Source organism: Nematostella vectensis, chromosome 7 (assembly GCF_932526225.1).
Source record: "Nematostella vectensis chromosome 7, jaNemVect1.1, whole genome shotgun sequence".
Taxonomy (NCBI): Eukaryota; Metazoa; Cnidaria; class Anthozoa; order Actiniaria; family Edwardsiidae; genus Nematostella; species Nematostella vectensis.
In genome coordinates, this window is record NC_064040.1 from 5,562,915 (window position 1) to 5,589,809 (window position 26,895).

A 26,895-nucleotide genomic window follows, 5' to 3' on the forward strand; every position below is an offset into this window, starting at 1 on the left:
AGCATAATGACTATCACCCTGGCAAGTTAAAGTTATTTTTTAAAGAGCATCTAAGGCATATACCCAAGTTATTTAAATACGTTTTTCGGTTAGGTAATTAGCGGACTTAAAACGGAAGTGCTTTCTTATAGGCAATTATTAGTATTTCTGAGATCTTGAATAGTATTTACTCTTGTCAAGAGGCATTCTGTCCTACCGTAAAAAATAAAATACTTTATATAGTTTTTTTAGTAACCATAAGAGTTATTTTTGAAATATATTCTTTCCCTCCCAAGCGACTCAAAATTAATAAAATAAATGAATATATATGGATAGTTTTATAAAGTTACTGTCTTACCTAGAGACTCTGCCCTCTTAAATTCACTTCTTTTTTTAAGCCTTGCGCAATGTTCCTATTATTGCGAATCGGCCATGGCGTGCGCGTACGAACGTGTGAAGTATGACTTTAGGGAGTCTTTAATAATTGATATGGAGATGTGCTCAGTTGGACATATAATCCAATCAGTTTACAAAGCAGTAGTGCTTACGTGAGGTCAGGGTAGAGAGACCGCATCTCACTAAACGTTGCGCTAATTTAAGCTAACAGCGTCCGAATAGTTTTCTTTCCCTCCCTATCAAATGCAATATTGTAAACGGCAATAAAACATCTATAAGTTATGGCAATGTGAGGCAGCACATATATAATATGTGCTGCCTCACATTATATATAATATATGCTAAACCTCCAAATATAATATGTCAAAATGACATATTATATTTGGAGGTTTAGCTATTCATGGGTTTCTTTTTTCAACTAGACACTGTTTTGTTGCCAATGAGGCAAAGGAACTGAAAAAACTGAAAAACTTTGCATGTGAGCGAATCACAATTTCCCAACCAACATCACCTGTTCACCTGTTCTGACCGCACTCGGTGGAATCAGAGCGACTGATCGCTATTATTTCAAAGAAGATAAGCTTTAGCCTAATTATTACATGGTACACCAGAGATAATCTATGTGTGAGGTCAAAGGGGGGAAGGGATGGATGTAAGGAAAGGAAGGGATCGGTCGGCATAAGGGGGAAAGAAATGGGTCTAAGGGGGGGAGAGGATGGGTCTAAGAGGGAGAAGATGGGTCTAAGGGGGGAGAAGATGGATGGAGATGGAGGAAATGGGTCTAAGAGGGGAGGAGATGGATCTAAGAGGGGAGGAGATGGGTCTAAGGGGGGAGAAGATGGCTCTAAGGGGGGAGGAGATGGGTCTAAGGGTGGAGAAGATGGGTCTAAGGGGGCAGAAGATGGGTCTAAGGGGGGAGAAGATGGGTGGAGATGGAGGAAATGGGTCTAAGAGGGGAGGAGATGGATCTAAGAGGGGAGGAGATGGGTCTAAGGGTGGAGAAGATGGGTCTAAGGGGGCAGAAGATGGGTCTAAGGGTGGAGCAGTTGGGTCTAAGGGGGCAGAAGATGGGTCTAAGGGGGGGGGGGAATTGGTTCTAAGAGGGGAGATGGGTCTAAGAGGGAGAGATGGCTGTAAGGGGGGAGGAGATTGGCCTAAGGTGGAGGAAGGGATGTGTCTAGGAGGGAGGGTTCGGCAAAAGGGGGAAAGGGGTCAGCCTAAAAGGAATGGGTGGGTCTAAGGGGAGAGGGATCGGTTCAGTGGAGGGGTTTCAGTGGAGGACATCATGAATTCTTCAAGGCAGAAAATCCACACGATTTCAGTGAGCCTGCATTGCGTGGGGATGGGGGATGCTATATTTTCATATTTAGCATTAGTCTCTTAAATTGCATGACTCTCGCTCCACGGAACAATTAGGCTCCCAGTCAGGGGCAACCTATTCAACCCAGCTCTGCCCCCTTAAATTCTCGATCCCTAGCAAATCTCACGCATCAATAAAAAAAACCAAGCGGCCTCTCGTCCGTGTATTACAATATCCCCACAGGCCCGTACCCAGGGGGGAGCAGGAGGGGCGAACGCACACCACCCACCCACCACCACCACAACCACCCCCCCCCCCCCCCCCACAACACGGCCGAAGGTCCTTTTTCGGTTCTCAATAGACGGTATGTAGCCAAATCTGACAATAAATGTCCCTCTCTGTCCCTTCGGGAGGGGGAGGGGGTCAGGTTTTTATCAGATAATTTTTTATCCACCCCCTCCCCCCTAAGAAAAATCCTGGGTACGGGCCTGCCCCTCCCAAAATTATCCGTTAATTAATCTGTGAACTACAACTTGAGCCGAGATTTGTCAAACACAACTCTTAAAGGGTCTGTAATGCATTACGGAAGGCCAGAGAAATAGATTTCGCTATTATTCGCTGTAGGGCATACTTAGTTGTCACAGCAACAAAAGATTCAAAGAAGAATAGTGGCCTTGGAGGCCTAATGGACGTGGTAGTTAACTAAAAACTAAAAAAATGCTTTTATTAACAATTTAATTGTTTAGATAGGGAAACATATTACCAGACTTTAAGAAGAGGTATTTGTTTATTGATCAGTGCTAAATTTGGGTGTTTGGTTGTTCCACTTAATTTCCACGCTTTGTAGTGGTAGGCTTGCATAACGACTTTTCTATGCTCGGTTATCGCACATCATGATAACGATAAAAAATGTTATTCGAAACACGGTCCGGATCACCTCCCTCCACTTGAAACTGAGGAAGCTTGGGACCTTAGTGCAGTTTTTGTTTTTAAGTGGGAGTGTTGTCTCACGATTCTTTTTGCCTATTTAAGTAAAGTATGTAGTAAAGCCGATAAATAATTTGGTGAGGAGCCATACCACCCTGAACGATTGTTGTCCTTTTTTAGCCTCATTCTTTGATTCTTCCTTTTCATAAAGCCCTGTCTATTTCTGCGACACTGGACTTCAAAACAGCAAAAGCATCTGAAAATTATTTTCTACTCTAAACAGGTTGTGAGACATGAATTTGTTATCTACCCCAAACAAGCCTATCTCTTCTCTTCTCTGCCCTAAATCCGAACCAAATATTAACAATACACCAAAAACTGGTATTCGACTCTGCCAAATTTGGGCTTTTGTATTTATAGGACCACATATTTAAATATATAGAGGCTATGGCCTATGGGATAGAAGCTATGTGAATAAAAAATATTTTTAATACCAACACCGATAGGACTTGACAAGAAGGTAGGGAGTGGGAAATTCTCCACCAAAGTCAATATGTTTCATACTTCAGTACCATTAATATTTATTGCGCCTTATAATATTTTATAACAACCTTTGAAAAAATGAAAATGTTCTAGATAAGCTACGTAATATTATCACTTAGATATATCACTGAGCGTACGTTTTATTGTATACTCAAAGAAATGATACCAAGAACTGGTATCTCAAGCTATTTTCCTGAAATTCACCGATAAAGGTTAACACATGAATTAATTGTAAGAGACGTTCATAAGCAAGTGGTCCCAATACGTGCGAGATGTCAGCTCCAGATAAAAGAAAAAAAAAAAGCAAAATCGTAAAATTGCTTAAAATTTGCGAGATCCATCAAAACGAAACGATACGGGTATAAAATCATGCAAAAACTATAAACAAATCTGAAAGCACGATTAATAACTCTTATCTGAAGAGGATAAATAGTATTGTGTTTGGGTATATTACCTTAATATTTCAAGGAGCCAGGCCCAGGTTTACAAAGAATGACAACCTAATTTAAATGAGCTCAGAAATATATATCTTCCCATAGCGGGCTGGTATGCATATCCGGCCCTGATTCACCACCAGTTTCTCCTAACATTAGAAAACTTAAATTAAAAGTGACAAGAACGTAATTTACCCTATGCTATGTGAACGGATCTTTTCAATATTCGCAAAATCTTAACGAAAAGGAAATTAAAATTGGACTAGGGAGAATCAAAGAGATAATTTATGTTTTCATCTTATCTCGCCTACGTTATCTCTAAATATACCTAAATATATAACTCATGCTATTGGCAACTGAATGCTACAAAAAAACGTTTCCGCTGCAGTGTGTTCATCTTGATGTGTGTTGGCAGATACCCCACATTATCGATTAGCTCTACTCTCCAAGCGAAGGCTAATCTGTATACCCCCCTCTAGCGCGTACTTGGGTACCAAACAATGCGCTATTGAAGGGTGGCGATGAAAATAAATAATTTTTCACAGCACTCAAGAATATAAATTATTTTTAGAAACATCTTTTTTAAATCTACACCGTAAAACATCGTTGTAATAATAATGAGTTTGGCGAAAACCGTCAAATAGTGTATATCAATTAGTCATTAAGGGATTATCTGATTCCCTGCTAGAAATTGGTTTGCTCGAATTTTTTCACGGAAAATACGCCGAGCCTTTATCCAAATGTTCGATTTTTGAAATATTTGGGGTATTTTGGCTAGTTCGAAGTTGTTTTGAGGAATTTCGTTTTACGAAGTACGGACGTACACATATCAAATACCCTACGCACTACACATATCACATACAATACGCACTACACATATCACATACCCTACGCACTACACATATCACATACCCTACGCACTACACATATCACACACCCTGCACACTACACATATCACACACCCTGCACACTACACATACCACATACCCTACATACCCTACGCACTACACATACCACATACCCTACACACTACACATATCACATACCCTACACACTACACACATCACATACCCTACGCACTACACATATCACATACCCTACACACTACACATATCACATACCCTACATACCCTACGCACTACACATACCACATACCCTACACACTACACATACCACATACCCTACACACTACACATCACATACCCTACACACTACACACATCACATACCCTACACACTACACACATCACATACCCTACACACTACACATATCACATACCCTACGCATTACACACATCACATACCCTACGCATTACACACATCACATACCCTACGCACTACACATATCACATACCCTACGCATTACACATATCACATACCCTACGCATTACACATATCACCTACCCTACGCACTACACATATCACATACCCTACGCATTACACATATCACATACCCTACGCATTACACATATCACATACCCTACGCATTACACATATCACCTACCCTACGCACTACACATATCACATACCCTACGCATTACACATATCACATACCCTACGCATTACACATATCACATACCCTACACACTACACATATCACATACCCTACGCGTTACACACATCACATACCCTACGCATTACACACATCACATACCCTACACACTACACACATCACATACGAGATCCATCAAAACGAAACGATACGGGTATAAAATCATGCAAAAACTATAAACAAATCTGAAAGCACGATTAATAACTCTTATCTGAAGAGGGTAAATAGTTATGTTGTTTGGGTATATTAACTTAATATTTCAAGGAGCCAGGCCCAGGTTTACAAAGAATGACAACCTAATTTAAATGAGCTCAGAAATATATATCTTCCCATAGCGGGCTGGTATGCATATCCGGCCCTGATTCACCACCAGTTTCTCCTAACATTGGAAATCTTAAATTAAAAGTGACAAGAACGTAATTTACCCTATGCTATGTGAACGGATCTTTTCAATATTCGCAAAATCTTAACGAAAAGGAAATTAAAATTGAACTAGGGAGAATCAAAGAGATAATTTATGTTTTCATCTTATCTCGCCTACGTTATCTCTAAATATACCTAAATATATAACTCGTGCTATTGGCAACTGAATGCTACAAAAAAACGTTTCCGCTGCAGTGTGTTCATCTTGATGTGTGTTGGCAGATACCCCACATTATCGATTAGCTCTACTCTCCAAGCGAAGGCTAATCTGTATACCTCCCTCTTGCGCGTACTTGGGTACCAAACAATGCGCTATTGAAGGGTGGCGATGAAAATAAATCATTTTTCACAGCACTCAAGAATATAAATTATTTTTAGAAACATCTTTTTTAAATCTACACCGTAAAACATCGTTGTAATAATAATTAGTTTGGCGAAAACCGTCAAATAGTGTATATCAATTAGTTATCTGATTCCCTGCTAGAAATTGGTTTGATCGATATTTTTCACGGAAAATACGCCGAGCCTTTATCCAAATGTTCGATTTTTGAAATATTTGGGGTATTTTGGCTTGTTCGAAGTTGTTTTGAGGAATTTCGTTTTACGAAGTACGGACGTACACATATCACATACCCTACGCACTACACATATCACATACCCTATGCACTACACATATCACATACCCTACGCACTACACATATCACATAACCTACACACTACACATATCACATAACCTACGCACTACACAAATCACATAACCTACGCACTACACAAATCACATAACCTACGCACTACACAAATCACATAACCTACGCACTACAGAAATCACATAACCTACGCACCACACATATCACATAACCTACGCACCACACATATCACATACCCTACGCACCACACATATCACATACCCTACGCACTACACATATCACATACCCTACGCACTACACATCTCACATACCCTACACACTACACATACCACATACCCTACACACTACACATACCACATACCCTACGCACTACACATATCACATACCCTACGCACTACACATATCACATACCCTACGCACTACACATATCACATACCCTACGCACTACACATATCACATACCCTACGCACTACACATATCACATACCCTACGCACTACACATATCACATACCCTACGCACTACACATATCACATACCCTACGCACTACACATATCACATACCCTACGCACTACACATATCACATACCCTACGCACTACACATATCACATACCCTACGCACTACACATATCACATACCATACGCACTACACATATCACATACCATACGCATTACACATATCACATATTCTACACACTACACATACCACATACAATACGCACTACACATATCACATACCCTACGCACTACACATATCACATACCCTACGCACTACACATATCACATACCTACGCACTACACATATCACATACCTACGCACTACACATATCACATACCTACGCACTACACATATCACATACCTACGCACTACATATATCACATACCTACACACTACACATATCACATACCCTACACACTACACATACCACATACCCTACACACTACACATATCACATACCCTACGCACTACACATATCACATACCCTACGCACTACACATATCACATACCCTACACACTACACATATCACGTACCATACGAATGTACTAAATTGCGTATCACACACTAATTTGATTTTACAGACTTTTTGTAAACAAGTTTCTATTTGTATTCTTAATTTTCTTTTCTTTGCCGTGTTAGAATGGTTAGTTTCAATAAACTTTGGTAATTAAGAAAATTGCTTGTTACCATGGAAATCTACAGGAGGTCGACATTAATGATCGATTCCACTGGCGCTTTAAAAAGAGCCGATATAAATTGTAAAAAAAACACAGTTATTAAATTCCCCTGGCCGCAACAATTGCAACTTTAATAACGTTTTAGTGTTTATTTAGGAATCATACCTTGGTAATATCGTGGTTACTTTTATCGTTACATCCTAGAATTGTGAAGTAAATAAGAAGAAGGATCGGAAAGTACAAAAGATGAAATTCTTGCAGTGAACAAAGGTAGGTCTTCACGGTTTGAAATTCAGATTCATCAGAGCTGTTGTAACAACGATTGAAGCAGAATAATTTCAACTTTCATTGTAAACTGAAGCATTTGACTAAGAAATTACACTACTTCTTTTGGGCATCCTTCAAACCCAGGGTACGAACACTAAATGAAAAACACATTTTACTACGGGAGGGAAAATGGAGTTTGATGATGTTTGGTTTGTATTTCTGATTAAAATGAGTACGTGTCGTCCCGACTTGACTCAAGACATGACAGTAATTTACTGATAAAATTCGCAAATATCTATACTCTGAAACACTATGAAGTCTGTCCGACAAATCGTTATGTGTATAGATAAGCCTTATGAATGCCGAGAAACGTCGTGTGCACACAAAAGCCGTGTGGTAAAGACTTTCGGAAGACCGTGAGTTAAATAATTTGTAGAACTTACTCTGGCATTGTAATGATACTGAATCATATCGTCCGCTTGTTGGTAGGAATGATTTTGTATAAACTCGAACCAGACACACCACTCATTGGCAAATCCTGGGGTGGCTTTTTGAACTCAATAAAACCCACCATTCTAGACCATTTTCAAGCAAAAAAAAAAAGATTGAATAGCCCTTTGAAAAATCCTAGATCCGCCACTCACTTATTCTATTCCGAATATTCGTGGTTTCAAGACATGAAAAACCCATAACAAAATCCCGATATTTTTATATTGTTACTTTTGTTCGCTGTACCCACGATTTGGAAATAATGACTGTGTTTTGAAGGTAGTTATAAGTGTTTTTATAGATATTGAAGTTGCTTAAACGTACACCCTGCCTTAAACTATCCTTAAACCTCTGCATGGGGTAGTAAAAGTTAAATTATTCTCTACTATACTTTGAAAATTGTTTTTTTAAGAATTCATTGGCTGAAGCCAAATATTTGAAAAGATTTTGTTGACAATGCCCTTTTGGCAGCGAGCAAGTAGAAGTGTCGATGAGATTTTTTGTGCGAGAAAACTTGGTATTAAAGTTTGCATACAGTATTCGACTTACGCGACAATGCTGTTTTTTTTTGTTTAATATTCAAAACCTTCAAAAAATACAACTTTCCTTGTATTATTTGATACTTTGGAAATAGAATTGAGCTGTTTAATTGAAGGATGGATTGAGCCTACAAAACCACGCGTCTACAAGTCGGATATACCGAGATTAAAGCGACGTAGACTGTTTCGAATTCAAATTACTAGAGATAAATGAAAAAAAAAAACTATCTAACCGATTCTTGGATTTAACCGTTATTATGCATAAAATGTTCGTTTATAAACAAATAAACAGTGGCGCTAATACTTTTGTTGATCCAGGAAACTACCGCTGGGGGGCGATAATTATTACCCTGGGTACCAGAGTCTCGAGGTTGTCGCCGCTTCGCGGCTCGTGTTGTCGGAGTGAAGCTCGAGCCCCTGGTACCCAGGGTAGATGATTATAAACCATGGCCGAGGAATGTTAAAAATGAAAATCTTTGTATTATTGCGTTTGAATATACAAATTTACGGTTCCAGGAACAAATTTAAGGAAGTTTAGATACCAAGAAAAGTACACACGAAGTTCCAATTTACACCTTTTAGCGCGTCGTTCTCATATCAATAAAAATCGATTAAACAATCCCGCACCAAATGCGCATGCGTGGGAGATGAGGACTTTTGCACTGTTTGGAAATTTACCAGCTAGTACTGGTTTGAATGGTAAGTTTACATATTTCTTCTGCTTATGTACGTTTCATTCCTTGTCTGCCGGTAGATCTTCTTGTTGTATGTAAGGTTTTTGTATATTATAAGTAATTTGAACACGCATCGTGATGGAAAAGACGCGATCATCCTAGGATAACAAAATGCTGAGTGAAAGGTAGGCTTCAAAAACTGGAGAGGACTTTGAGACTGACTTTGTATTTTGCATTAAGAAAACGATATCTCACAAAGCTGGATAAAATTACTCTTTAAGACAAGGATACTGTAATGTGGTTCGTAAATTGACCACGTTGGAGAAGCTAATTCTTTTGCATATTAATACTGTGGGGTGTGCAAAATTGACTGGGTTCTTTTAAATTAGGGGGTGTTATTTAAACGCTGGCTTAATCATTAAGGGCTTTATTTTTATTTGTAATATTTTGATTTTTAACCCTTTATTGCGAAAACACGGATCATTTCTCTAGAAATTATTTCCTCTCGCATACACGAGCTGTAAATCCAAATTTGACTAGTGTGTACTTTTCAAAGTAACAGACAGTCAAAGATCGATATTGTGCAAACAATGAGAGAACCTCGCTAAATTGGTAATCAAGTCGGACTGTTAAAGGATTACCTAAATGCCAATAAGTCTAAACAATAAACGAAATAGGAACAAACACATACATTGGAAACAATGTAGGGCTGATAACAAGTACCGAAAAATGTAAACAGTTTGGGTTATTAAAAAGAAGAGAAATCGTGTCGCACACCGCATTTGCAGCATTTGCTGCAAATTAATACTTGACTATCTAACCAATGTATTGTGGCGCGGTCCGTACCTGGCTTTGCTCCTTGAAATTCGAAGGAGGGGGAGGAATCCCGTCTAAAAAATAAGGACATGGAACCATAAACAAAACGTCTTTATTAAAGGACGTATCCTTATTTACTGGATGTCTGAAAAAAAAACTAAAGTTGAATGTTTAATTTCTGCTCTGCTCCAAGCCTTTTAATTTCCAAAATGTAGGAAGAAACCATATTGGCCTGCCGAAATATCGTTTTTTTAACATAAATCTGCGTTGTTGTCGACTTTTTCTTTTAAAGGTTTTTTCAATTTACACTGTTCACTTGAAGAAGAACTGGTATATTTGCTAAGGGGGGGGAGGGGGAGTGTCCACTTGGACACGCTGAACATGGAAAGATGTTATATTAGCTAGGGGGAGGGGAGAGGCAAGCAAGGAGTTATACAAGACTACGACTTGACTATTCTTCAAAGGGAAGTGACCGCTTTTTAGCGGCCGAGGGGGGTGAGGTGTGTGTCACACAGCCTTCGCGACTGCTCAATTAAAAAAATTAAAAAATGCAATAGTCGCAACTTTGTTGCAGCCTTTGAGTATAGATACTCACCGAGCTGTTTTAGTTTTGTGAAAAGAGAAAATTGGGAATCATGGGGGCATAAGTATAAAATGAGCCGGTACACCCAGAATTACCATCACTTTATAAAGAGAAAAGACAACTTTCGAGGGCTCTTTTGTATTAATTCTCATTTGAAGCCAAAAATCTGATATCTGACGGGTTGATAACGAAAATTCGCCAAAACAATTCACAGATTCAAGCATTTTCTAAAAAAAAGTCAAAACAAGCAATCCTCTGCTAAAAAGGCAAGCGACTTTTCGAAGAAAAAAACTGCCTGCGAAAAAACATTTGGAGCAAGAAAAACGTTTGTTAACATCACCGTCAGATATAAACAGATCATGGCCCCTCAGTGAAGGGCTATGTGATCTTCTTACAAGATTCATACTCACATGTAGGTAGTCGCCCGGGAAATGTTTTGATATTCGTACCCGTCACTGTAGTGATGCAGGGATAAACAAGTCTTAATGGCCATGACGAGAGAAAGCTGATAAGAGAAATCCTTTGTTACGCTGACGGACGAGGGGAAAAGCAAATATTGAATTTGCCGTAAGTCAGGGGTTGTTTTCGCGAGCAAGAGTCAATAGCAATTCCATTTTTATCTTAATAACTGCTGGCAGTACTGCAGACGATGTCACAAGTACAAATGTATTCGTCTAAGTTTACGAACTCGGGCTTCGATTGTAAAACCGAATGGAAAGATCAATGGGGGATTAAAATACTAACTTGTTTGCACCTTTGCGGTACTTGATCTATTTAACGCGATTGCCAAATTGTGTCAAGTAGCTGTAACAACAAGTATACCTTCCCTCGCTCGTATTTTGCGTTTTAAATAGAGGGCATACAGCCAATTTTGACAACAAAAAGAATAAAGCGGTTGTATTTTGAGTGACCCGCTGTTTAAAGGCGTCTAGTCGCGCCAACAATTTGGGCCTACTGGCCAACACACTCAATTTAGACCTAATATTATTGCAATTAAAGATCGAGCGCAAAATCGACTAATAATGCATTTCACACGCTTAAACCTTACCAAATCAGTACAGAACAAAGGTATTGTTATAGTATCTAAACAAAAAGATTTTTTTAGAAGATGTTTTGAATTTTTACTGTCATCGATGAAATGCGAAAAAGGCAAACAACAGTAGTGGGATTCACTTAAGAGCGCAAACTCGTTCACACCCTGGAAAGATAGGAGCAAAAGCTTTCCCTCTATCTGCGGTCTAAATGTATGCTATGCTAATCACTGAGGGGCTATCTTATTTAGTTATCGCAGTATACTGATGAAAGGTCGCTCTTCTGGCGGCAAGTGAACGCAGGTCTGTTGATCTTTACAGATAAACTCGATCGAAAGAGACATTCATCCTGCTTAGATCCCAGCGACAAGCGAATGTACTCCACAACGAGCGAAACTACAGGGAGCAAGACATGACAGGGGAATTGATGATTTAGGATTTCTCGCTTTCCATGTAACGTCGTGTTTGATATAACTTCATATTGATCAAAATAGCGCGTTAGAATAGAGCTTTTATCTTCCTTTAACCATGGGATATCCCAAGGAGACGGTTTCACGGGGATTACCGCATTATAAGTGTCAGAGTTCATCTTCGACGACCACATTTTGTCATGTTCTAAAACTGATCCAAAAGCGAGGCATTCTTCGAAGGTACAATCTCCTCTCTCGTCATTTTTATTGACTCAGAATAACATGATATGTTCTTGGGGTACCGTAAAAGCGTGTCTTCTCGTTAAAAATGTAAATTGATTAAAGTGGTCTAACCGCTTTTAGTTGGTATTTAGTACAGTTTATTTGTACCGCTATGACCAATTCATCAAAAGTGACAACCTAAAATACAGAAAATTTCTGACTAATGACAATCATTGCAATATTCCAATTAAAAGCGCTTAGTCATAAATTTTCTGTATTTGAAGAAACCACTGAAGGTGTTTTCCTATTTAATTTTGATCACTTAGAAAATAACTGGATTCACTTAAAAAATGACATTATGATCAAGTCACAGAAGGACATCATAGACATACAAGAGCGCCCTCAAGACCGGCTCAAAGCCGGTGTAGAATAATAAGGTCTCTCTAAAACTCAAGGAAAAGTTTATACCAAGTCTGTGTAAACATTATAGCCTAAGACGATTTCAGAATGTAACATTGTGGCTTGCTCTAATGAAATATGAAACTTTCTAGCCCTACGTGATATGACAACATTCATTGTCAAACAGCTGATGGGTACAAAAGGCACGTTGACATAATCTCAAAGCCAGGTATTCGTCTATTGAAAATACTTAAGTCGTGATTGTCATCACCATCACGATCGCCACACTCAAATCATCTTAATTACCTTCAACGGCATCATAATCATCGTCATCATCACCATCAAGAGCATCTTCATCATTATCACTTATCAGCATCATCATTACTGCATTATCAACAGCATCATTAAAATCTTCATCATCATCATCACCAGCGACAAGTCCGCATTTGCATACCGTCACACGCATCACCATCATGTATCAGCATCGATAATCATCATCGCCACAACCTTCTAGATCAACATGATAATCATCATAATCAACAACAACATCATCATCATCAACAACAACATCATCATCACCACCACTACCACCACCAACATCATCAACATTATCAGCAACAACAACACCAACATCATATATAGTAAAATAGTGACTTTGGCTTTCTTTTGTCTCACTATCGGTTGAGCAGCCACATTATTTTGTGAGGAGAATTGACAAATCAAGATTTAGTTATTGTACAAAATAGTGCAATTAAGTTTTACTAATCTTTTACGCTTTTACTGTGTGCTATATTACACAGTCATATTATGTCGTATATAGCCTTAATTCTCGCTTTAGAATGACCATCAGTTTTGATTATTAATTTAAATTCTCAAACTCATTAATTATGCATGCGTGCATTAGCCGATGAGTGGAGAGGATTTGGGTCACATGCATGGGTCTTGATACCCAATGAAAACGTGATATGTGATCCAAACCACTAGTGATGTTCATCTGGATTATCATTGGATATCAAGAACTATTTATAGAACAATAACATCAATGACAACTTTATTTATCATAATTTTAATCACAAGCCTAGGAAACAGTAGGCAGTCTTTCGGCGTAGAGGAAGCGTGAGTCTGCGGGAAGTCAGCGGTTTTACGGAGCCGCTTACCGGTACGTAGTCGGAAATCCCGACTGACTCTCCGGCTTTCAGCAGTGTAATACATTGACTTCCGGTGTATTAGACATTACAAAACGTCCGGTATAAAAATGCAACATTATAATGTGGGTATTGTCATCGCTATTTATTATGTAAACGACTCGAGCATTTAAGAACCCGTTTATATTGGGAGGAGCACGGGTTAACACTTGGGAAATTTAAAAGGGCTTTTACTTTTAGCTGTAATTTCCATTGTTAACTCTCCTTACAACAATAGTTGGGTCATATAACCATTGCGAAAGATTCCAGAACTACCATTCCAGAACTACCACTGGGATGTTGGCTTCAACCAATTTTCTTTTCGTCCTCACCGCACTTATGGGAGAACGAAAACGGTTGGCCGCGAAACTTTCGGCCATAGCTCAAGCTTCTCTCTCCGAATGAATGATCTTGCGTCGCATAACAAATAACAAAATGTACTAATTGTATTTCCCTTGAGAAAAAGCAGGTTGTGATTGGACACAAACTTCTCGGCATTGTTTGGTCGATAGTTTGAAAAGCAATTTAGCATCCCCTTCGTGCCCCTTTTACAATTAGTGCAAAATGCAATTTCATCGTGACATTCTTGGGTGAATACTTGGAGAAGCGATATAAAAAAAACTTGTGCTTCCAAACACCTCGACACGATGAAGGCCTCGTGCTTTCATCTCTCTCGGTATTTGGAATCCCTGATGAGACACCCGCACTCGTTTTTCATATATTACATAACCACCAGTAATGCATTAAGAATTTCTGGATAGCTATAGCTGGTTTCGGTTCCCCATCGAGCCAAACGGTTAGAATTATTGAAAACCAATTGCACTCTTGTACCTCTCCTCTGGCATCTTCTCAGCAGTAAAAAAAACCCTGCTTGTGCCATCACTTGTCAAAAATAAGCCACAATTTTTTTGGGGGCATCTTTGTATCTTTTTGTGCATTGATTATGTCGTGCCTATGCTTTCGCAGATCTAATTCGCGTATTATCATCAAAGGGCCAGACATTAGCGGTAATTACCCTACCAAAGGTGGCTGTCAACGGCCTCTTGGGGGCAATTGCTGTGTAAATAGATATTCTTACCAGAAGGTAATAAGGGAAGCACGTAGGCCTCTCGCCGCTGTGGCCCAGGTTCAAATCCTAGATCAAACAGGGGATTTTTTCCCAGTTTTATTCGAATTTGTGTCACAAGTAAGTTGAAGTTGAAGATTTTTTAAGTTGAAGAGTCTCGTCAAGCTGAACTACACTAACCTGAACCGAAGGGACGTAAAAAAAAAACACTTGGGACGCAATAAAGTGCTTGCAATGTTTACGAGGGCCATATGTTAGAAAACTGTGTATTCGGTTAATATGCTGACCTCGATGAACAAGGATTATTGTATTATTATTGAAGGGAGTGTGAGGCCTTAAGTACTTGACATCGCGCGATAGTATCAACGCGGCGAGAGGAAGCGAAAACTTTGCGGTAAAGACCGGACCATAATTGTTTTCACATGAATAAAAATACAAAACAGATTTAGGGTTTTTCTGAGCGAAAAAGCAGCTGTTTTTGATCTTTTGTTTAGTATTTGATGAAAAAATCTTGAGATGAATAAAGATTGGTTTTAGATTTGTTGTGTTTAGCAACGTTGATTGGGGTGTTCCTGGTCCTTAAGAGTATGATTATAATGCCATATTAATAAGCGATTCATAGCCAGTATTATTTAAAATTTTAACTTAAGGTATCAATGGGTGCAAAAAATAATGATAAGATAATAATAAGAAACATTGTTAGAAATATTTTTCGCAGCAGCTGGGGAAGAATTCCATCATTCTGCCCATAGCTACCGTGGAAACATCATCACAATGCCTGAAGGCAAGCTGAATTGCCTTTTGCTTCAAGAGCCGTGAACAATTACTTATTCAGCATTTTTACACAAATGTGATTTGCCCTGCATCAGGCTATGTATCTTTCGTGTGCCCTCTCAGTGCAAACTGCGAATAGAAATAACAATTCAATAAGGTGTTTTTATGGGTAGGAATTTAACAAGGCCACGGCACCTTTACGCCTCTGTGGGAATACACTTTTCTCATCAGAACGTCTAATCTTCAGTGTAGGCTAGGATTTTCTTAAATTTTAGGGTATATTAGAATATAATGGTAGTAGTGTTAGAAAGAGAAGCTCACAAATGATTAATAGCTATAACACTTGGTTGTTATTATGAACGCAATAATATGATTCTTATTCTTATGATTCTTATTAAAAAGGTTAGTGTAAAAAAAAAAAACACCGACGCTTGCCATTCGCGCTGACAATTTCTGCATATCATTCGGCAAAATGTTATAAAAAAAACTTGGCAGAGACCACTACCAAGTTTTAGAATATCATATCTCAATCAGCAATGATGATCCCTGCCTTTTATGTCCCGTGAAAAACAAATTTAGTGCAGCGGCCGAAAATATAGTAAGATTAACAGATGGTTTGATTAGAAGCTCTCATTTGCATAGCTAAATTTCTCTTCTTAGGATGTCCTATATTGTCTTGTAAAAGTTACTAACAAAAATCGCTATGTGTGTTGCATGGGTGTTTTGCTCTCACGGGTTGCACTCTTTTTATGGGAAAAGTTTTCATGCTGCGAGGCGCACGGATTTGTAAAGAATGAATACATTGTGAAATGAAAAGCGCTATTATTCCTTCGGAAAAGGTTTCACATAAATCAGCAGGTACAAATACTTCCCACCGGTTCCCCCGTCAGTCTACTTAAAACCGGAACAAATTCTGTCCATTTACCAAAGGTCCGGCTTAATCCCTACTTTGGACATTAGATTTTAACACCCTACTTTGACTACTTAAATGATGGAATTAAGCTTGTCTGGCTTGTTAACGGTGGTTGCCTTCGGGTTAAGTTTTTCTAAAGCGTAGGTGGGAGAATGCTTAATGGGGGAGTGACGGTAAATGAGATTGCTTTCCCTCAAACAGTTAAATAAGACCCAGAGATGACATCCGGTATTTTAACCTCTTTCTATACCCATAACGTTTAGCTTTAGATTTTTTGCCAATTTATTTTGTCTGTGTGAGCTCTGGTTTCCCACGTAATGGAAATGCCGGCCAGATATGTAATGAATGAAATAAAAATTGACTGCGCATGCGCAATCCAAAACATAAGCCTGAATAGCGAAGACAGATCCTTCTTATGTGCAACACTTTAGATAAGATCACTAACACAAGTGATTTTTATCAAAACAGTTAGCTCCTCAGATTTCGTCTCTGTGAATACCGCGATAAAGGTTGAATTGTTTTCCTGTGAGTTTCCAGGTAAGTTTAGCGCGTGTTTCGTCAACGACGACTATCAAAAGAGGATATTCCTCCGTACAAAAAGGAGGAGAAAAGAGATTCATGAGTTTTATGAAAGCTTGTTTTAAGGGGGAATGGTGAAAATTACATTGAATTTAAATTCTGTTCATCTTGACTTTCGAGTTTGTTTACAAAGTGCAGACTTGTGAAAGTGTTTGTTTTGTTGAGATGGCGAATTATAAACGGTTTGGCGGAATAGAGGCTCAATTGGCGGATAGCAAAAATCGAGAAACCAGTTTTAGTGGAATTTTATGAGTAGACATTTGCCGCTAGCGTGTCAGTAAAAATTTGCGGTTTTATAAAAGTGTTGAATTGCTGCTTCACGTTTCTCTTGATGACATTGTTATGAATGTTTTGAAAATTTATGTTGTTTCATGTCTCTTGCCAAAATCCCTGCTGTTTTTGAATTAAATGTTTTGCTAAGAACAAAAACTTTTATGCATTCTGTATCGAGGAGACAATCACCTTTAACGAAAATCTCAATTCTTAAACATTATTCCGCATTAAATTTCCGTTTAATTCAATAGCATTGGGAATGAAAAGAAGCCATCGATTCGGATGGATTTTTGTAATGTTCTTGCTTATATTTGATAAAGAGGACCACAAATTTCATAGTCTCTGGACGAATTTTAACGGGAAGGACTAAGCAATTATTATTTGCCATACAATCGTAAAGGATGACTCTTATTTATATTTTCGTTTGTAGAAATATAAGAAAATCAACACAAGAAATATTAAATCAGTCCGTTTGTGGCCTCAATCATTCTCTGACGTCTAGAGTAACTATTATGATGTATGAGGCTATGGCCTGCACTTTTCCATATTGAATCTATAGATATTTGTTTTTCATTTCCTTTTCGACCACAAAGTAGTTTAATTAAAAACAAAATGAATGTGAATTTGAATGGCAAAGAAAGTTTCTATCGTTTTTCAAGAAGCCAATTTTCACCCTTGACTTAAACTGTTTTCTCCTTATCTTTCTTTTAAAATTCCATTACTCTCTTTTTACAAGCAACATTAGCTGTTTGTCTTCATCAGAAATGTCCACACAACGTTGAAAGAATTCTCTTACATTTCAATAAAGTTTTTTGGATGTAGGTGGATTTGGGTGTTTACATAAGCGCTCTGATGATTATTGTAGACTCTTTGTCGCTAAAACGATATTAATATTAACTTTATGCCCCTTGTATCAGCTGTTCGGGTAGGAAAACTGCATTTGAATGATACACTTGAGCCTAAGTTATTCCCTTTGTGTTATAGAGGCAGTTCTGCTTTCTAAGTTGTCATTTAGGCATTCAACGATAAATAAGGAAAACTCAATATTGTATAAATACTATATTTATTATGATAAAATAGCAGCTGTTGCTATCTTATTAATAAAAGCCTGAAGACAATTCTATTTTGCCAACATAACCAAAGATTAAAACCGTTTTTATTGACCGCAGCTAGTTTCGGAACCAGCACATTCAAACTTGATCACTGAAAACATACTACTGTACGCCATCTACATATTTCTGACTGATTTCTTGCGCCATTAAATCGAAAACATCTGTTTGTAGATCAATTTTTGTCTAAAAAGCAGTTACTAGAATCATAAGGCTTAGTTTTGGCGCGTCCGAACTGTTAGATGTCATACGGCTTTTTTTTGTGAAAATCATAGGAACAAATGTCTACTGACCCAATTATCCCCCAAGATATGGTGGTGTGGGACATAGTGTTAGGGCAGATTTGGCAAGTGAAATAATTATTAGCTTGATAAGGAGTATACAAATCTCATATTTTCTAAACTGAAATCCGATAAAAATAGAGGCTTAGGGGGACTTCGAGAAAAACAGACGGGGTGCTCGACAGCATAATCAATTTTAACCTTAAGAGATAGCACTATGGGCGTGGTCAACAACAATTCTTACCCCTAAGAGGTAGCACATTGGGTGTGGTCGAAGGAATTTCTAACCCTAATACCTAGATGCTGTGATTTCTCCTGTAAACTGTCAAGCCATTTGAATGACGTTTCCTATTTAGCACGCTCGAACAATGCCCGTTTTAATAGGCTGTTTGATGCTGTATTTTATGTTACCGACAATAAAGCCGGAAGTATCAACTGATCAGTTGACTTCTGGTTTATTGTAAAATACGTGTCGAGCAATTGGGCCACCATTTACCCTAAAAAATAGGTCGAGCACACATTCTGATTGGCTGAGAGCAGAAAAGTTCTCAGTTTGCAGAAAGAAGGTAATTCAGTACAGTATTACTGGACGCTGATTTGCTAACAAACAATTATACTATGGAGAACTCCAAGAGCCAGATGTGAAACGCATTCTGAAACGGACTCTTTCTGGTTTATTTTAGCCGTTTTCCTCCAAACTACGACCGTTTTGACCGTAATCAAACGGTTTCGAGTTCAATTTCAACTTGTGAGTTTTCAAAAAAAAAAAGCTCAAATTGCACGAGCCGTCTTTACTAATGCAAACGCCCTGTGAAACTCGCCAAAATGATATATTTTGTCCCTCGTAGCTTTTCCAATACCTTCTTTTACAGTGCAATAGCAGGGGGTGGTGCACTGGATCGCTCAGGCTAATTAAGGCTTGACTATAGGCTTATACGCGGAACATAATTGGCAGCTTCCATGGCAACAGACTGTGCAGATCATGTTTTTCTCCTATGGTTATTCACCATGCCAAATTTGGTTGTTGTAGATTGTCACAGTCTTGTATTTTCGAAAAATGCTTGGATTTCCGCGTTTAAGCCCATAGCAAGCCGCAAGTAATAATTTTCAAGACATTTAATTTTAGTCTTGAAAGCAGTGTCTTTCAAATGTAAAGATCACGGGGCTTCCCTCCCTCGAAGGTTCTACGGAGATGTTTCACTGCATGTATTGTGTAAACCCTATTCTAACAAAGGTGACGTCACTCGCTCTTAGTGACTCTGTTGAGAGCAGATTTTCGCTGCAGGAAGCATATTGATATTTCTAAACCCGCTTGAGTATAGCAAATGTTCAGAAAATCGTTAGTTTGGTCGTGCGGGGATGTGAATAAAAACAATCCACCTTGATTCATCGGTGATCTCTGATATATTTCCCGTAAGCGAAGAGGTTCAGATTCATTATCGAAAGTAACCTACAGAAAGACGAGCACCTGCGGATATTTAAGAATTTCCCCTCTTAAAGAATGTCAATCCCCACTCCTTTGTTATTGTTTATCATTAATAAAAACAGGGATTTTTTTCGCAAGAAAAGTCTGATATGTTATTGAGGATATTTAATTGAAAATGTCTTGGTTACTTGCTTGAATTAGCCATGGAAATGGATGTCTTGTGTGACTCGCCATTGAGCGGGAGCATAAAATGGCGGCGTGATTGGCCTTCTTTAAGGAAGCCTTGCTTAACACATTATATTTTGTCACAGTGGTCAAATCTGTTTCTCAGACATGTTGATGGTCGTTTAAGGAGAGGGTAATAGCTATCCATGGGTCGACAAACAACCTTTAGTGCCTTTTTCGATATACCATACGCTTAATCGCACATGAATGTTTCAAGTTAGCTCTGTTAGCCGCGAAGTGAGAGGAACCTGAGTAATTTTTACCCGGGGAAGGGGGTTGTAAAATTTATTGGTCAATTTAGAAGAGCATAACGATGATATTGACAAAATTTGGTCAACTGAAAAGGTCCTTGAAAAGAAATTTAGGGTACCAGATCCCCAAAATGACAACGTTTTCTTCATGTACAGGTTCAAAGCAGGATTACCCGGGGGGGGGGGGGGGGGAGGTGGGGAAGGGGGGGAGGGAGGCGGCGAGTGGTCGCGTTGTTCGCGGTTCTAAGGTAAACTTCTGCTTGTGCTCGCCGAAGAGTATTTTGTGTCTTCTAACATTGCTGATACTACTGTCATGACGGAAAAAACATGACTTGACGTTTCCAATAAGGCGGGAAATTCCCCTAAGTATTTAGTGAGTAATATCAAAAAAAAAAATCAAATGCGACTTTTTTTAATTGATGCAACCTTTTGTAGTCATTGAAATTTCAGCTTTTCGTCCCTCATACATAGCGCAAGGATGATCAAGTAAAAAAATTTATCTTAAAAGCCAAAATCTGGGTATGTGCATTCCGGCCTCAAGTTATTTGTGTTTTGAAAAGGGAAAATCAGCCGGAATACAAGGAGCTGATGGCCATTGTAAGAATTTGTATCTTCTTTCTCCATCTCTTCGAGGTACGCATGTTCAGGGTTTTGCGTCATGTCGTACCTACTAATAACATGGCGTGTGTTTATTCAGGTACGCTGGATAAACCGTAATCACCATTAAGGAAAATCGACTGCAACCCAAATCATTTTGATGACAGTTATTAGAATAGGTCTAGGAAATCGCCGCAACACAGGGCTCATGGATGTTTTTTTATACTCTAGTACAGCTATAGGTGATTCTATAGGCATATTATAACATTATTCTATTCCTATAAAAATAAGGTGCATGGATCATAATATTTATCAAAAAAATCACAGTTTTCAATATTCAAATATTACCATCAACTCGGATCTTTGGGGAACTACATTAAAGCTGAAATCATGGTCGGTTTTTAAAAATATTAATATTAACATGAGAAAGCTTTAGTAATGTGTATCTTTAAAAATGTTTCTTTGAACACACATCTGTCCTGGTACAGAGCAGTCAGTAAAATATTGGGAGCGTTTAAAATTTTGTTTGATTTATTACGCGCTATATTTGTGAAAAGTTTTATGCGCACTCCCCTACCCACCCCTGCCTAGCTACGCCTCTGTGTCTGGCGTTAGCACAGGCAACTCTGAACTTTCGTGATGCAGAAATCATTTACAAACTCTTTTCTTGTTTAGAATACCAATCACCCGTCAGCTGAAGGCAGGGCATGCTTAACTCCAGCCTCAACCACACAGGGACGCGCCTGACCCGTGGGGGAGGTAGAGGGGTGCTACTCGAGTACAGCCACCTTATCACGTGGTCAGTGGTTTACATTCTCATCGCGTTATTCGCCGTCATCGGTAATGTCCTTATCATCGTCGTCTTCTCCAAAAAGCGCAGACTTCGCACACGGACTAACTACTTCGTGGTTGGCTTAGCCGCCGCCGACGTCATCGTTGGCACGGTAACGATACCTCTATGGGTGACGTTTGTGAACTTGTTGTATAATGGAAGTTTTCTCGAGGCTGCACGTGTCAAGGAAGTATTCAGCCCCATGGATATCTTCTCTGGTATGCTTTCTATTCTGCATTTAATGATCATCAGTTTGGAGAGGGTCTACGCTATTGCTTTCCCCTTACGCCATCGTATCTCGAATCCTAAGTGGAATTTCCTGATTCTCGCGGTGACTTGGATCCTTGGGGCGTCTGTGTCGGCGTTGAATTTCTTCCTCCCTCAAGGCGGTCAGTGGAAGGGCACATTTCTAGTCTATTCCGCTCTTGGGTTTTTTATTCCGTTCAGCATAATATCCATCTCATACATGAGTATAATTATTGTCGTCAAGCGCCGTACAAGCATGACCAGACGGCGCGCTATGGTCGTCAAACGAGAAAGCAGGACAGCGGTGACTATTTTCGCGCTCATCTTACTCTTCTTAGCCACGTGGTTACCGTTCTTCAGCCTTAATCTGGTGCTGTACACGTGCCGTGCATGTGCAAGTGTGGTGACCTTCAACATGGTACTGTTTTTCAAGGCGCTGCACTATCTCGGGTCAGCGTTAAACCCTGTTGTGTACAGCGCGCGCAGCCCTGAGTTTAGGAGACCAATAACGTTGCTTCTGAAGGAACGACGATTTCAGGAGTCGTTCTATCGCGGATCAACTACTCGAAGGTCGTATTTAGAGCGCGGGTCGAGACGAGACAGAGAACTGAGTGATGTCAGCGAGAGCGGAAAGACGGGGTTGGTGTCTCGAGAAAACAGCGCGCGCTTATCAAGATGAAAGGTTTTCCGCGCACAAAAAGCAAAAACCGAGCAAAAAGCCAAACTAATCTATCAAATAAAATCCCAAATACAATAAAAAACGACTTGATGATTAATGAGCGAAATATATGAGAGAATATCATACGTAGTTCGTGTCAAAAGCGGAGAAATTAACCTCAGGTTGATTATAGACAGAAAACATAAAACAGAAGTACCATTATATTATATAGCAAAAATTGGAAAAAAATCGCTTTCTTGATGTAAAGCGTGAAATGTATACTTCAGTACAGTGGTAATCCTCTAAAGACTGGTTCTCACTACGACGACGCAAATACAAGTGAAACGCAAGAGCTTTTCCATTGTCACTGGAACTCGTGCCAGAGCAAGGCGAAGATTGGAGATTATCAGTGAAAATGGAATGTAGTTATGGCCCAAAGTAATGTAACGACTTGCTCGCTGGAACGTTTAATGACTGTGTGTTTATAAATCACACAGTCACGTGATTTATAATATCTGATATAGTACATACATAAATCTGTTCGTTATCTCATTTGTACCAACATGTGCAATTTTCATAAAAATCGACCAAATGCCTGGCAATATATTACACATTAAGCTAACTTCACCGAGTTGCCTGCTGAGTTGCCCGCTAATTCACTCCGGTCGTTGCGTACTTGTAAACCAACCCACAATTAAGCCTCACTGGGCTCTAGATAACGCAGAAAAATAACAAAAATCAGATACGTAAATAAAAGCGGAAATTGATCCTGAATATTCGCGCACTTGGATTAATACCGTTCATTTCTGCACAACAAAGACCCAATAAAGTCCCAAAACTTGGCTAATGTAAAAACTACAGATTGCGGATTAAAACGATTTCAGGAGAACATTATGATAAAAGGACTTAAAAAACTCAATTAGTTTCATAGCACTTTGAGGTAAAGATTAATTTCTTCCGTCTGAAATGGGGGTATAGACAGTCCAGTCTTGTGGCTCTTTTATTGTTTATCGCTTTCCCGTTCGCTTTATGCCAACGCTAAGTTGGTTCGCGGCCATTAATTTTGGGCGGGAATGTTATTTAACTGAATTGTGTCCTGCTTTCCTTATTTCATAAAACATTATTTGTTTGTCTATTTGTTTGTCTCTCTAAGTGTGCGCGGAAAAGAGGGCGCACACATTTACGCTAGTATGTCTCCTCTATGTACTGAAAATCAACAGCCGAATAAAAAAAGAGAAGGATTGTAGACACTAATTGACATGATAATGCTTGCTGCATACTCGAGTTATCGTAAACGAAGTTCGTTCTCTCTCGACGCAATCCAGGGGGGAGGGACACCAACTTAAAACTATAGCGAGAGTGGAAATCAATCGAAGTACTCATGCACCACTTTTACACCCTCTTGAAAAGCCACTGACTAACGCACTGTTTGTTGTGAATGCCAAAAACATTGGGTAAGGGTTAGTTTCAGTTGTTTCATCCCCTTTTTCTGCATCCGTATACATTAAATACGACGTTTGCAGACCAGTCCAGTTTGGCTCCCCAAGTGTTTCGATAAATCAACGTTCCGGATTTTGACTTACGTCGTTGGCAAGAAATCATATGAAAAGAGTTGAACTACGGTTAAGGCTATAAAGTATCTCCTCAATAGCACAAGATGTAAAACAAGGATTCTTGAAATTGATTTTTCAAACAGGCATTATCAGATCGCTTTTAATGGCAAAAATATGGACCTTACTTCAGGTTAACACTCAATCAGGTTGTAACACTCAATCAACCTTTTTCGCACTGCTTACGAGAAAAATGCAAAATCGATAATGTCGTACGAGATGCTGTTTGGCAAAACAAAAAACTGTGTTTTCTCTCTCAATTTTCCTATAACTTTTTACTTAATAGCGTTTGGGTGAAGCAATGTGTGGAGTTAAACATTTCAGAAAGCAGTTACTTACTTGAACTTTCTGATGAAGACTTCAATTTTTATCGAATAGCTCTACCATTATCAGTCTCCTTTAGGGCAAGATCTCGCTCAGCTCTTTGGGAACTGATTGCTCAAGGAAACCTTTCGAAATCACATCGGAAGAATTGGGATTGGTAATGATTTGAAATGCCAGCCGTTATCATTTACATCAGAATAGAAGCGGCTCAGCGAGATTATCTCTTAAAGTAACAAATACGTGTTAATGAGCACATTAGTTAAACTAAAACTCTGAGAGCGATGTTTGGATAGAGTTGGCTTTGTTAAAAATGACGGAGGTGGTGGGAATATTTTTGTAGTTTTATTGTTTCAAAAGTGGTTTGTATATATCGGCGGTGCGAGGATCACATTTTCGTGAAGTTTGCCCATAACGATTTAAAATAACAATACCCCTTGTAATACGTTCCACCCTCCCCTACCTATTCAAAATAACGCCACTTAAAATCATAAAACCCTACAAGTACAAAATTTTGAAAAGTAAATTTTGTATCACTAATATTCTATAATCCAAGAGAGACAAATCTTTTTAGTTACCTTAAACCCAGAAGGACTGAAATGTGATGAAAGTAGTTGTCCTCATTCACCCCTCGTATTCCAGGCGCGTCCCAGAATTGGCTAAAGAAGGGTGTGCAGTCAAAGGTTTCATATAAAAAAGCAAAGTATTTGAAGATCCTTGAGAATAAATAGTCCACTTTTGGCGGCCGGTATACGCACCTGTTTTTTAATACTATCTATATTACTATTTGCTAAATGCGCGATATAAAAAATGAAGCAATGCAAGTAGGACAGAACTGGAATTGGGAATTGTCTTGAAATGCACGGCGAGTGAAAGTCTCGCAGACCTATACAACAAACAAGATGGAACAAGATGGAAAGATGTTTATGACAAAAAAAATTATTTCTGAGGAGGTTTACATAGTTTACAGCATTTGCTTTGTTGAGAACAAACTTAACTGCGAAGAGCTTGCCAAGAAGTGTGAAACGGCGTGCAACAACAAACCGAGGTGTGAAAAGGAAGCAACGATGCAGGTGGAAATTCCTAGCTGTCTTGCACTAAATTTGATAATATATTGGTATGAGAAAGAAATTAAAATAACCCTTTCGCAATGGGGCCTTTTCCAGATAAAAGGGGTCCCGTAATAGGGGCAGACTTCATTCAGTTGTCCTAACCTCTTGGCAAAATATATGAAAACAAATAATATTTTGATATCATGGAACAAAATTGTGGGACAGATTACCGAACGAGGCAAAGCAATTCTTTTTTGCTTTCAAAAACGTTTTTTTCACACGATTACAGGTACTATGATTATTGTGTTTTTTTTTTGTAGTACAGTATAAAAGAAAAGTGCGACAAATAATCTGCATTATATTATTCGCTGTTGTGTAGACCAGTCCTAGGTCGATGGTTGGCAGAAGGCAAACGTCACAAGTAAAATGAAGTTTTTCTTATTTAGGATCCAATAATCTCCTTGAAAAAGCTGCAGTGGCTTTGTTTGTAAGATTGTGCTAGTTAGGCAAGTTAACACGATATGCCAAGAACTCGTCCATGTCCATTTTTCACTTATGCTAAAAGGGGCGTTTCTTTGCGTTTTTCAGCTTTGCGCTAGCGATGCCGAAATGCTGTATCACAGCATAAGGGAAGACTAAATAAGGGAAGACTAAATGTTTGTGACGTGTCATCCAATGTTTGCTTCGGCACCG

At 38.9% G+C, this 26,895-nt stretch overlaps 3 protein-coding genes across 6 annotated transcripts in view; 2 read left to right on the plus strand and 1 right to left on the minus strand.

The window, feature by feature from the left end:
- The window catches only part of LOC5507022 (5-hydroxytryptamine receptor 2B), a 37,272-nt gene extending 12,017 nt beyond the window's left edge, over nt 1-25,255 (minus strand). The window contains exon 1 of one of the 2 annotated variants that reach the window (XM_032375461.2): nt 25,169-25,255. The gene's annotated coding sequence lies outside the window, so the exon portion shown is untranslated. Of the gene's footprint in view, nt 1-337; nt 603-25,168 lie in introns of those variants that run through there. The other variant, XM_032375462.2, reaches the window with a different exon arrangement.
- LOC125568291 (H/ACA ribonucleoprotein complex subunit GAR1-like) lies at nt 1,142-1,615 on the plus strand. Its single transcript, XM_048730209.1, has one exon. The coding sequence runs from the start codon at nt 1,142-1,144 to the stop codon at nt 1,613-1,615; it is 474 nt and encodes a 157-aa protein (XP_048586166.1).
- LOC5507000 (octopamine receptor beta-2R) lies at nt 9,311-24,469 on the plus strand. 3 transcript variants are annotated; one of them, XM_032375495.2, is made up of 3 exons: nt 9,311-9,369; nt 12,096-12,227; nt 22,159-24,469. In XM_032375495.2, exon 3 carries the CDS (start codon nt 22,191-22,193, stop codon nt 23,238-23,240), a length of 1,050 nt encoding a protein of 349 aa, XP_032231386.1. In that variant the 5' UTR covers nt 9,311-9,369; nt 12,096-12,227; nt 22,159-22,190; the 3' UTR covers nt 23,241-24,469. The 3 variants fall into 3 exon arrangements, with proteins under 3 accessions (XP_032231386.1, XP_032231387.1, XP_001627684.1); XM_032375496.2 differs by lacking the exon at nt 9,311-9,369 and adding an exon at nt 11,901-11,987; XM_001627634.3 differs by lacking the exons at nt 9,311-9,369; nt 12,096-12,227 and adding an exon at nt 16,929-17,279.
- Nucleotides 25,256-26,895: the final 1,640 nt, after the last annotated feature.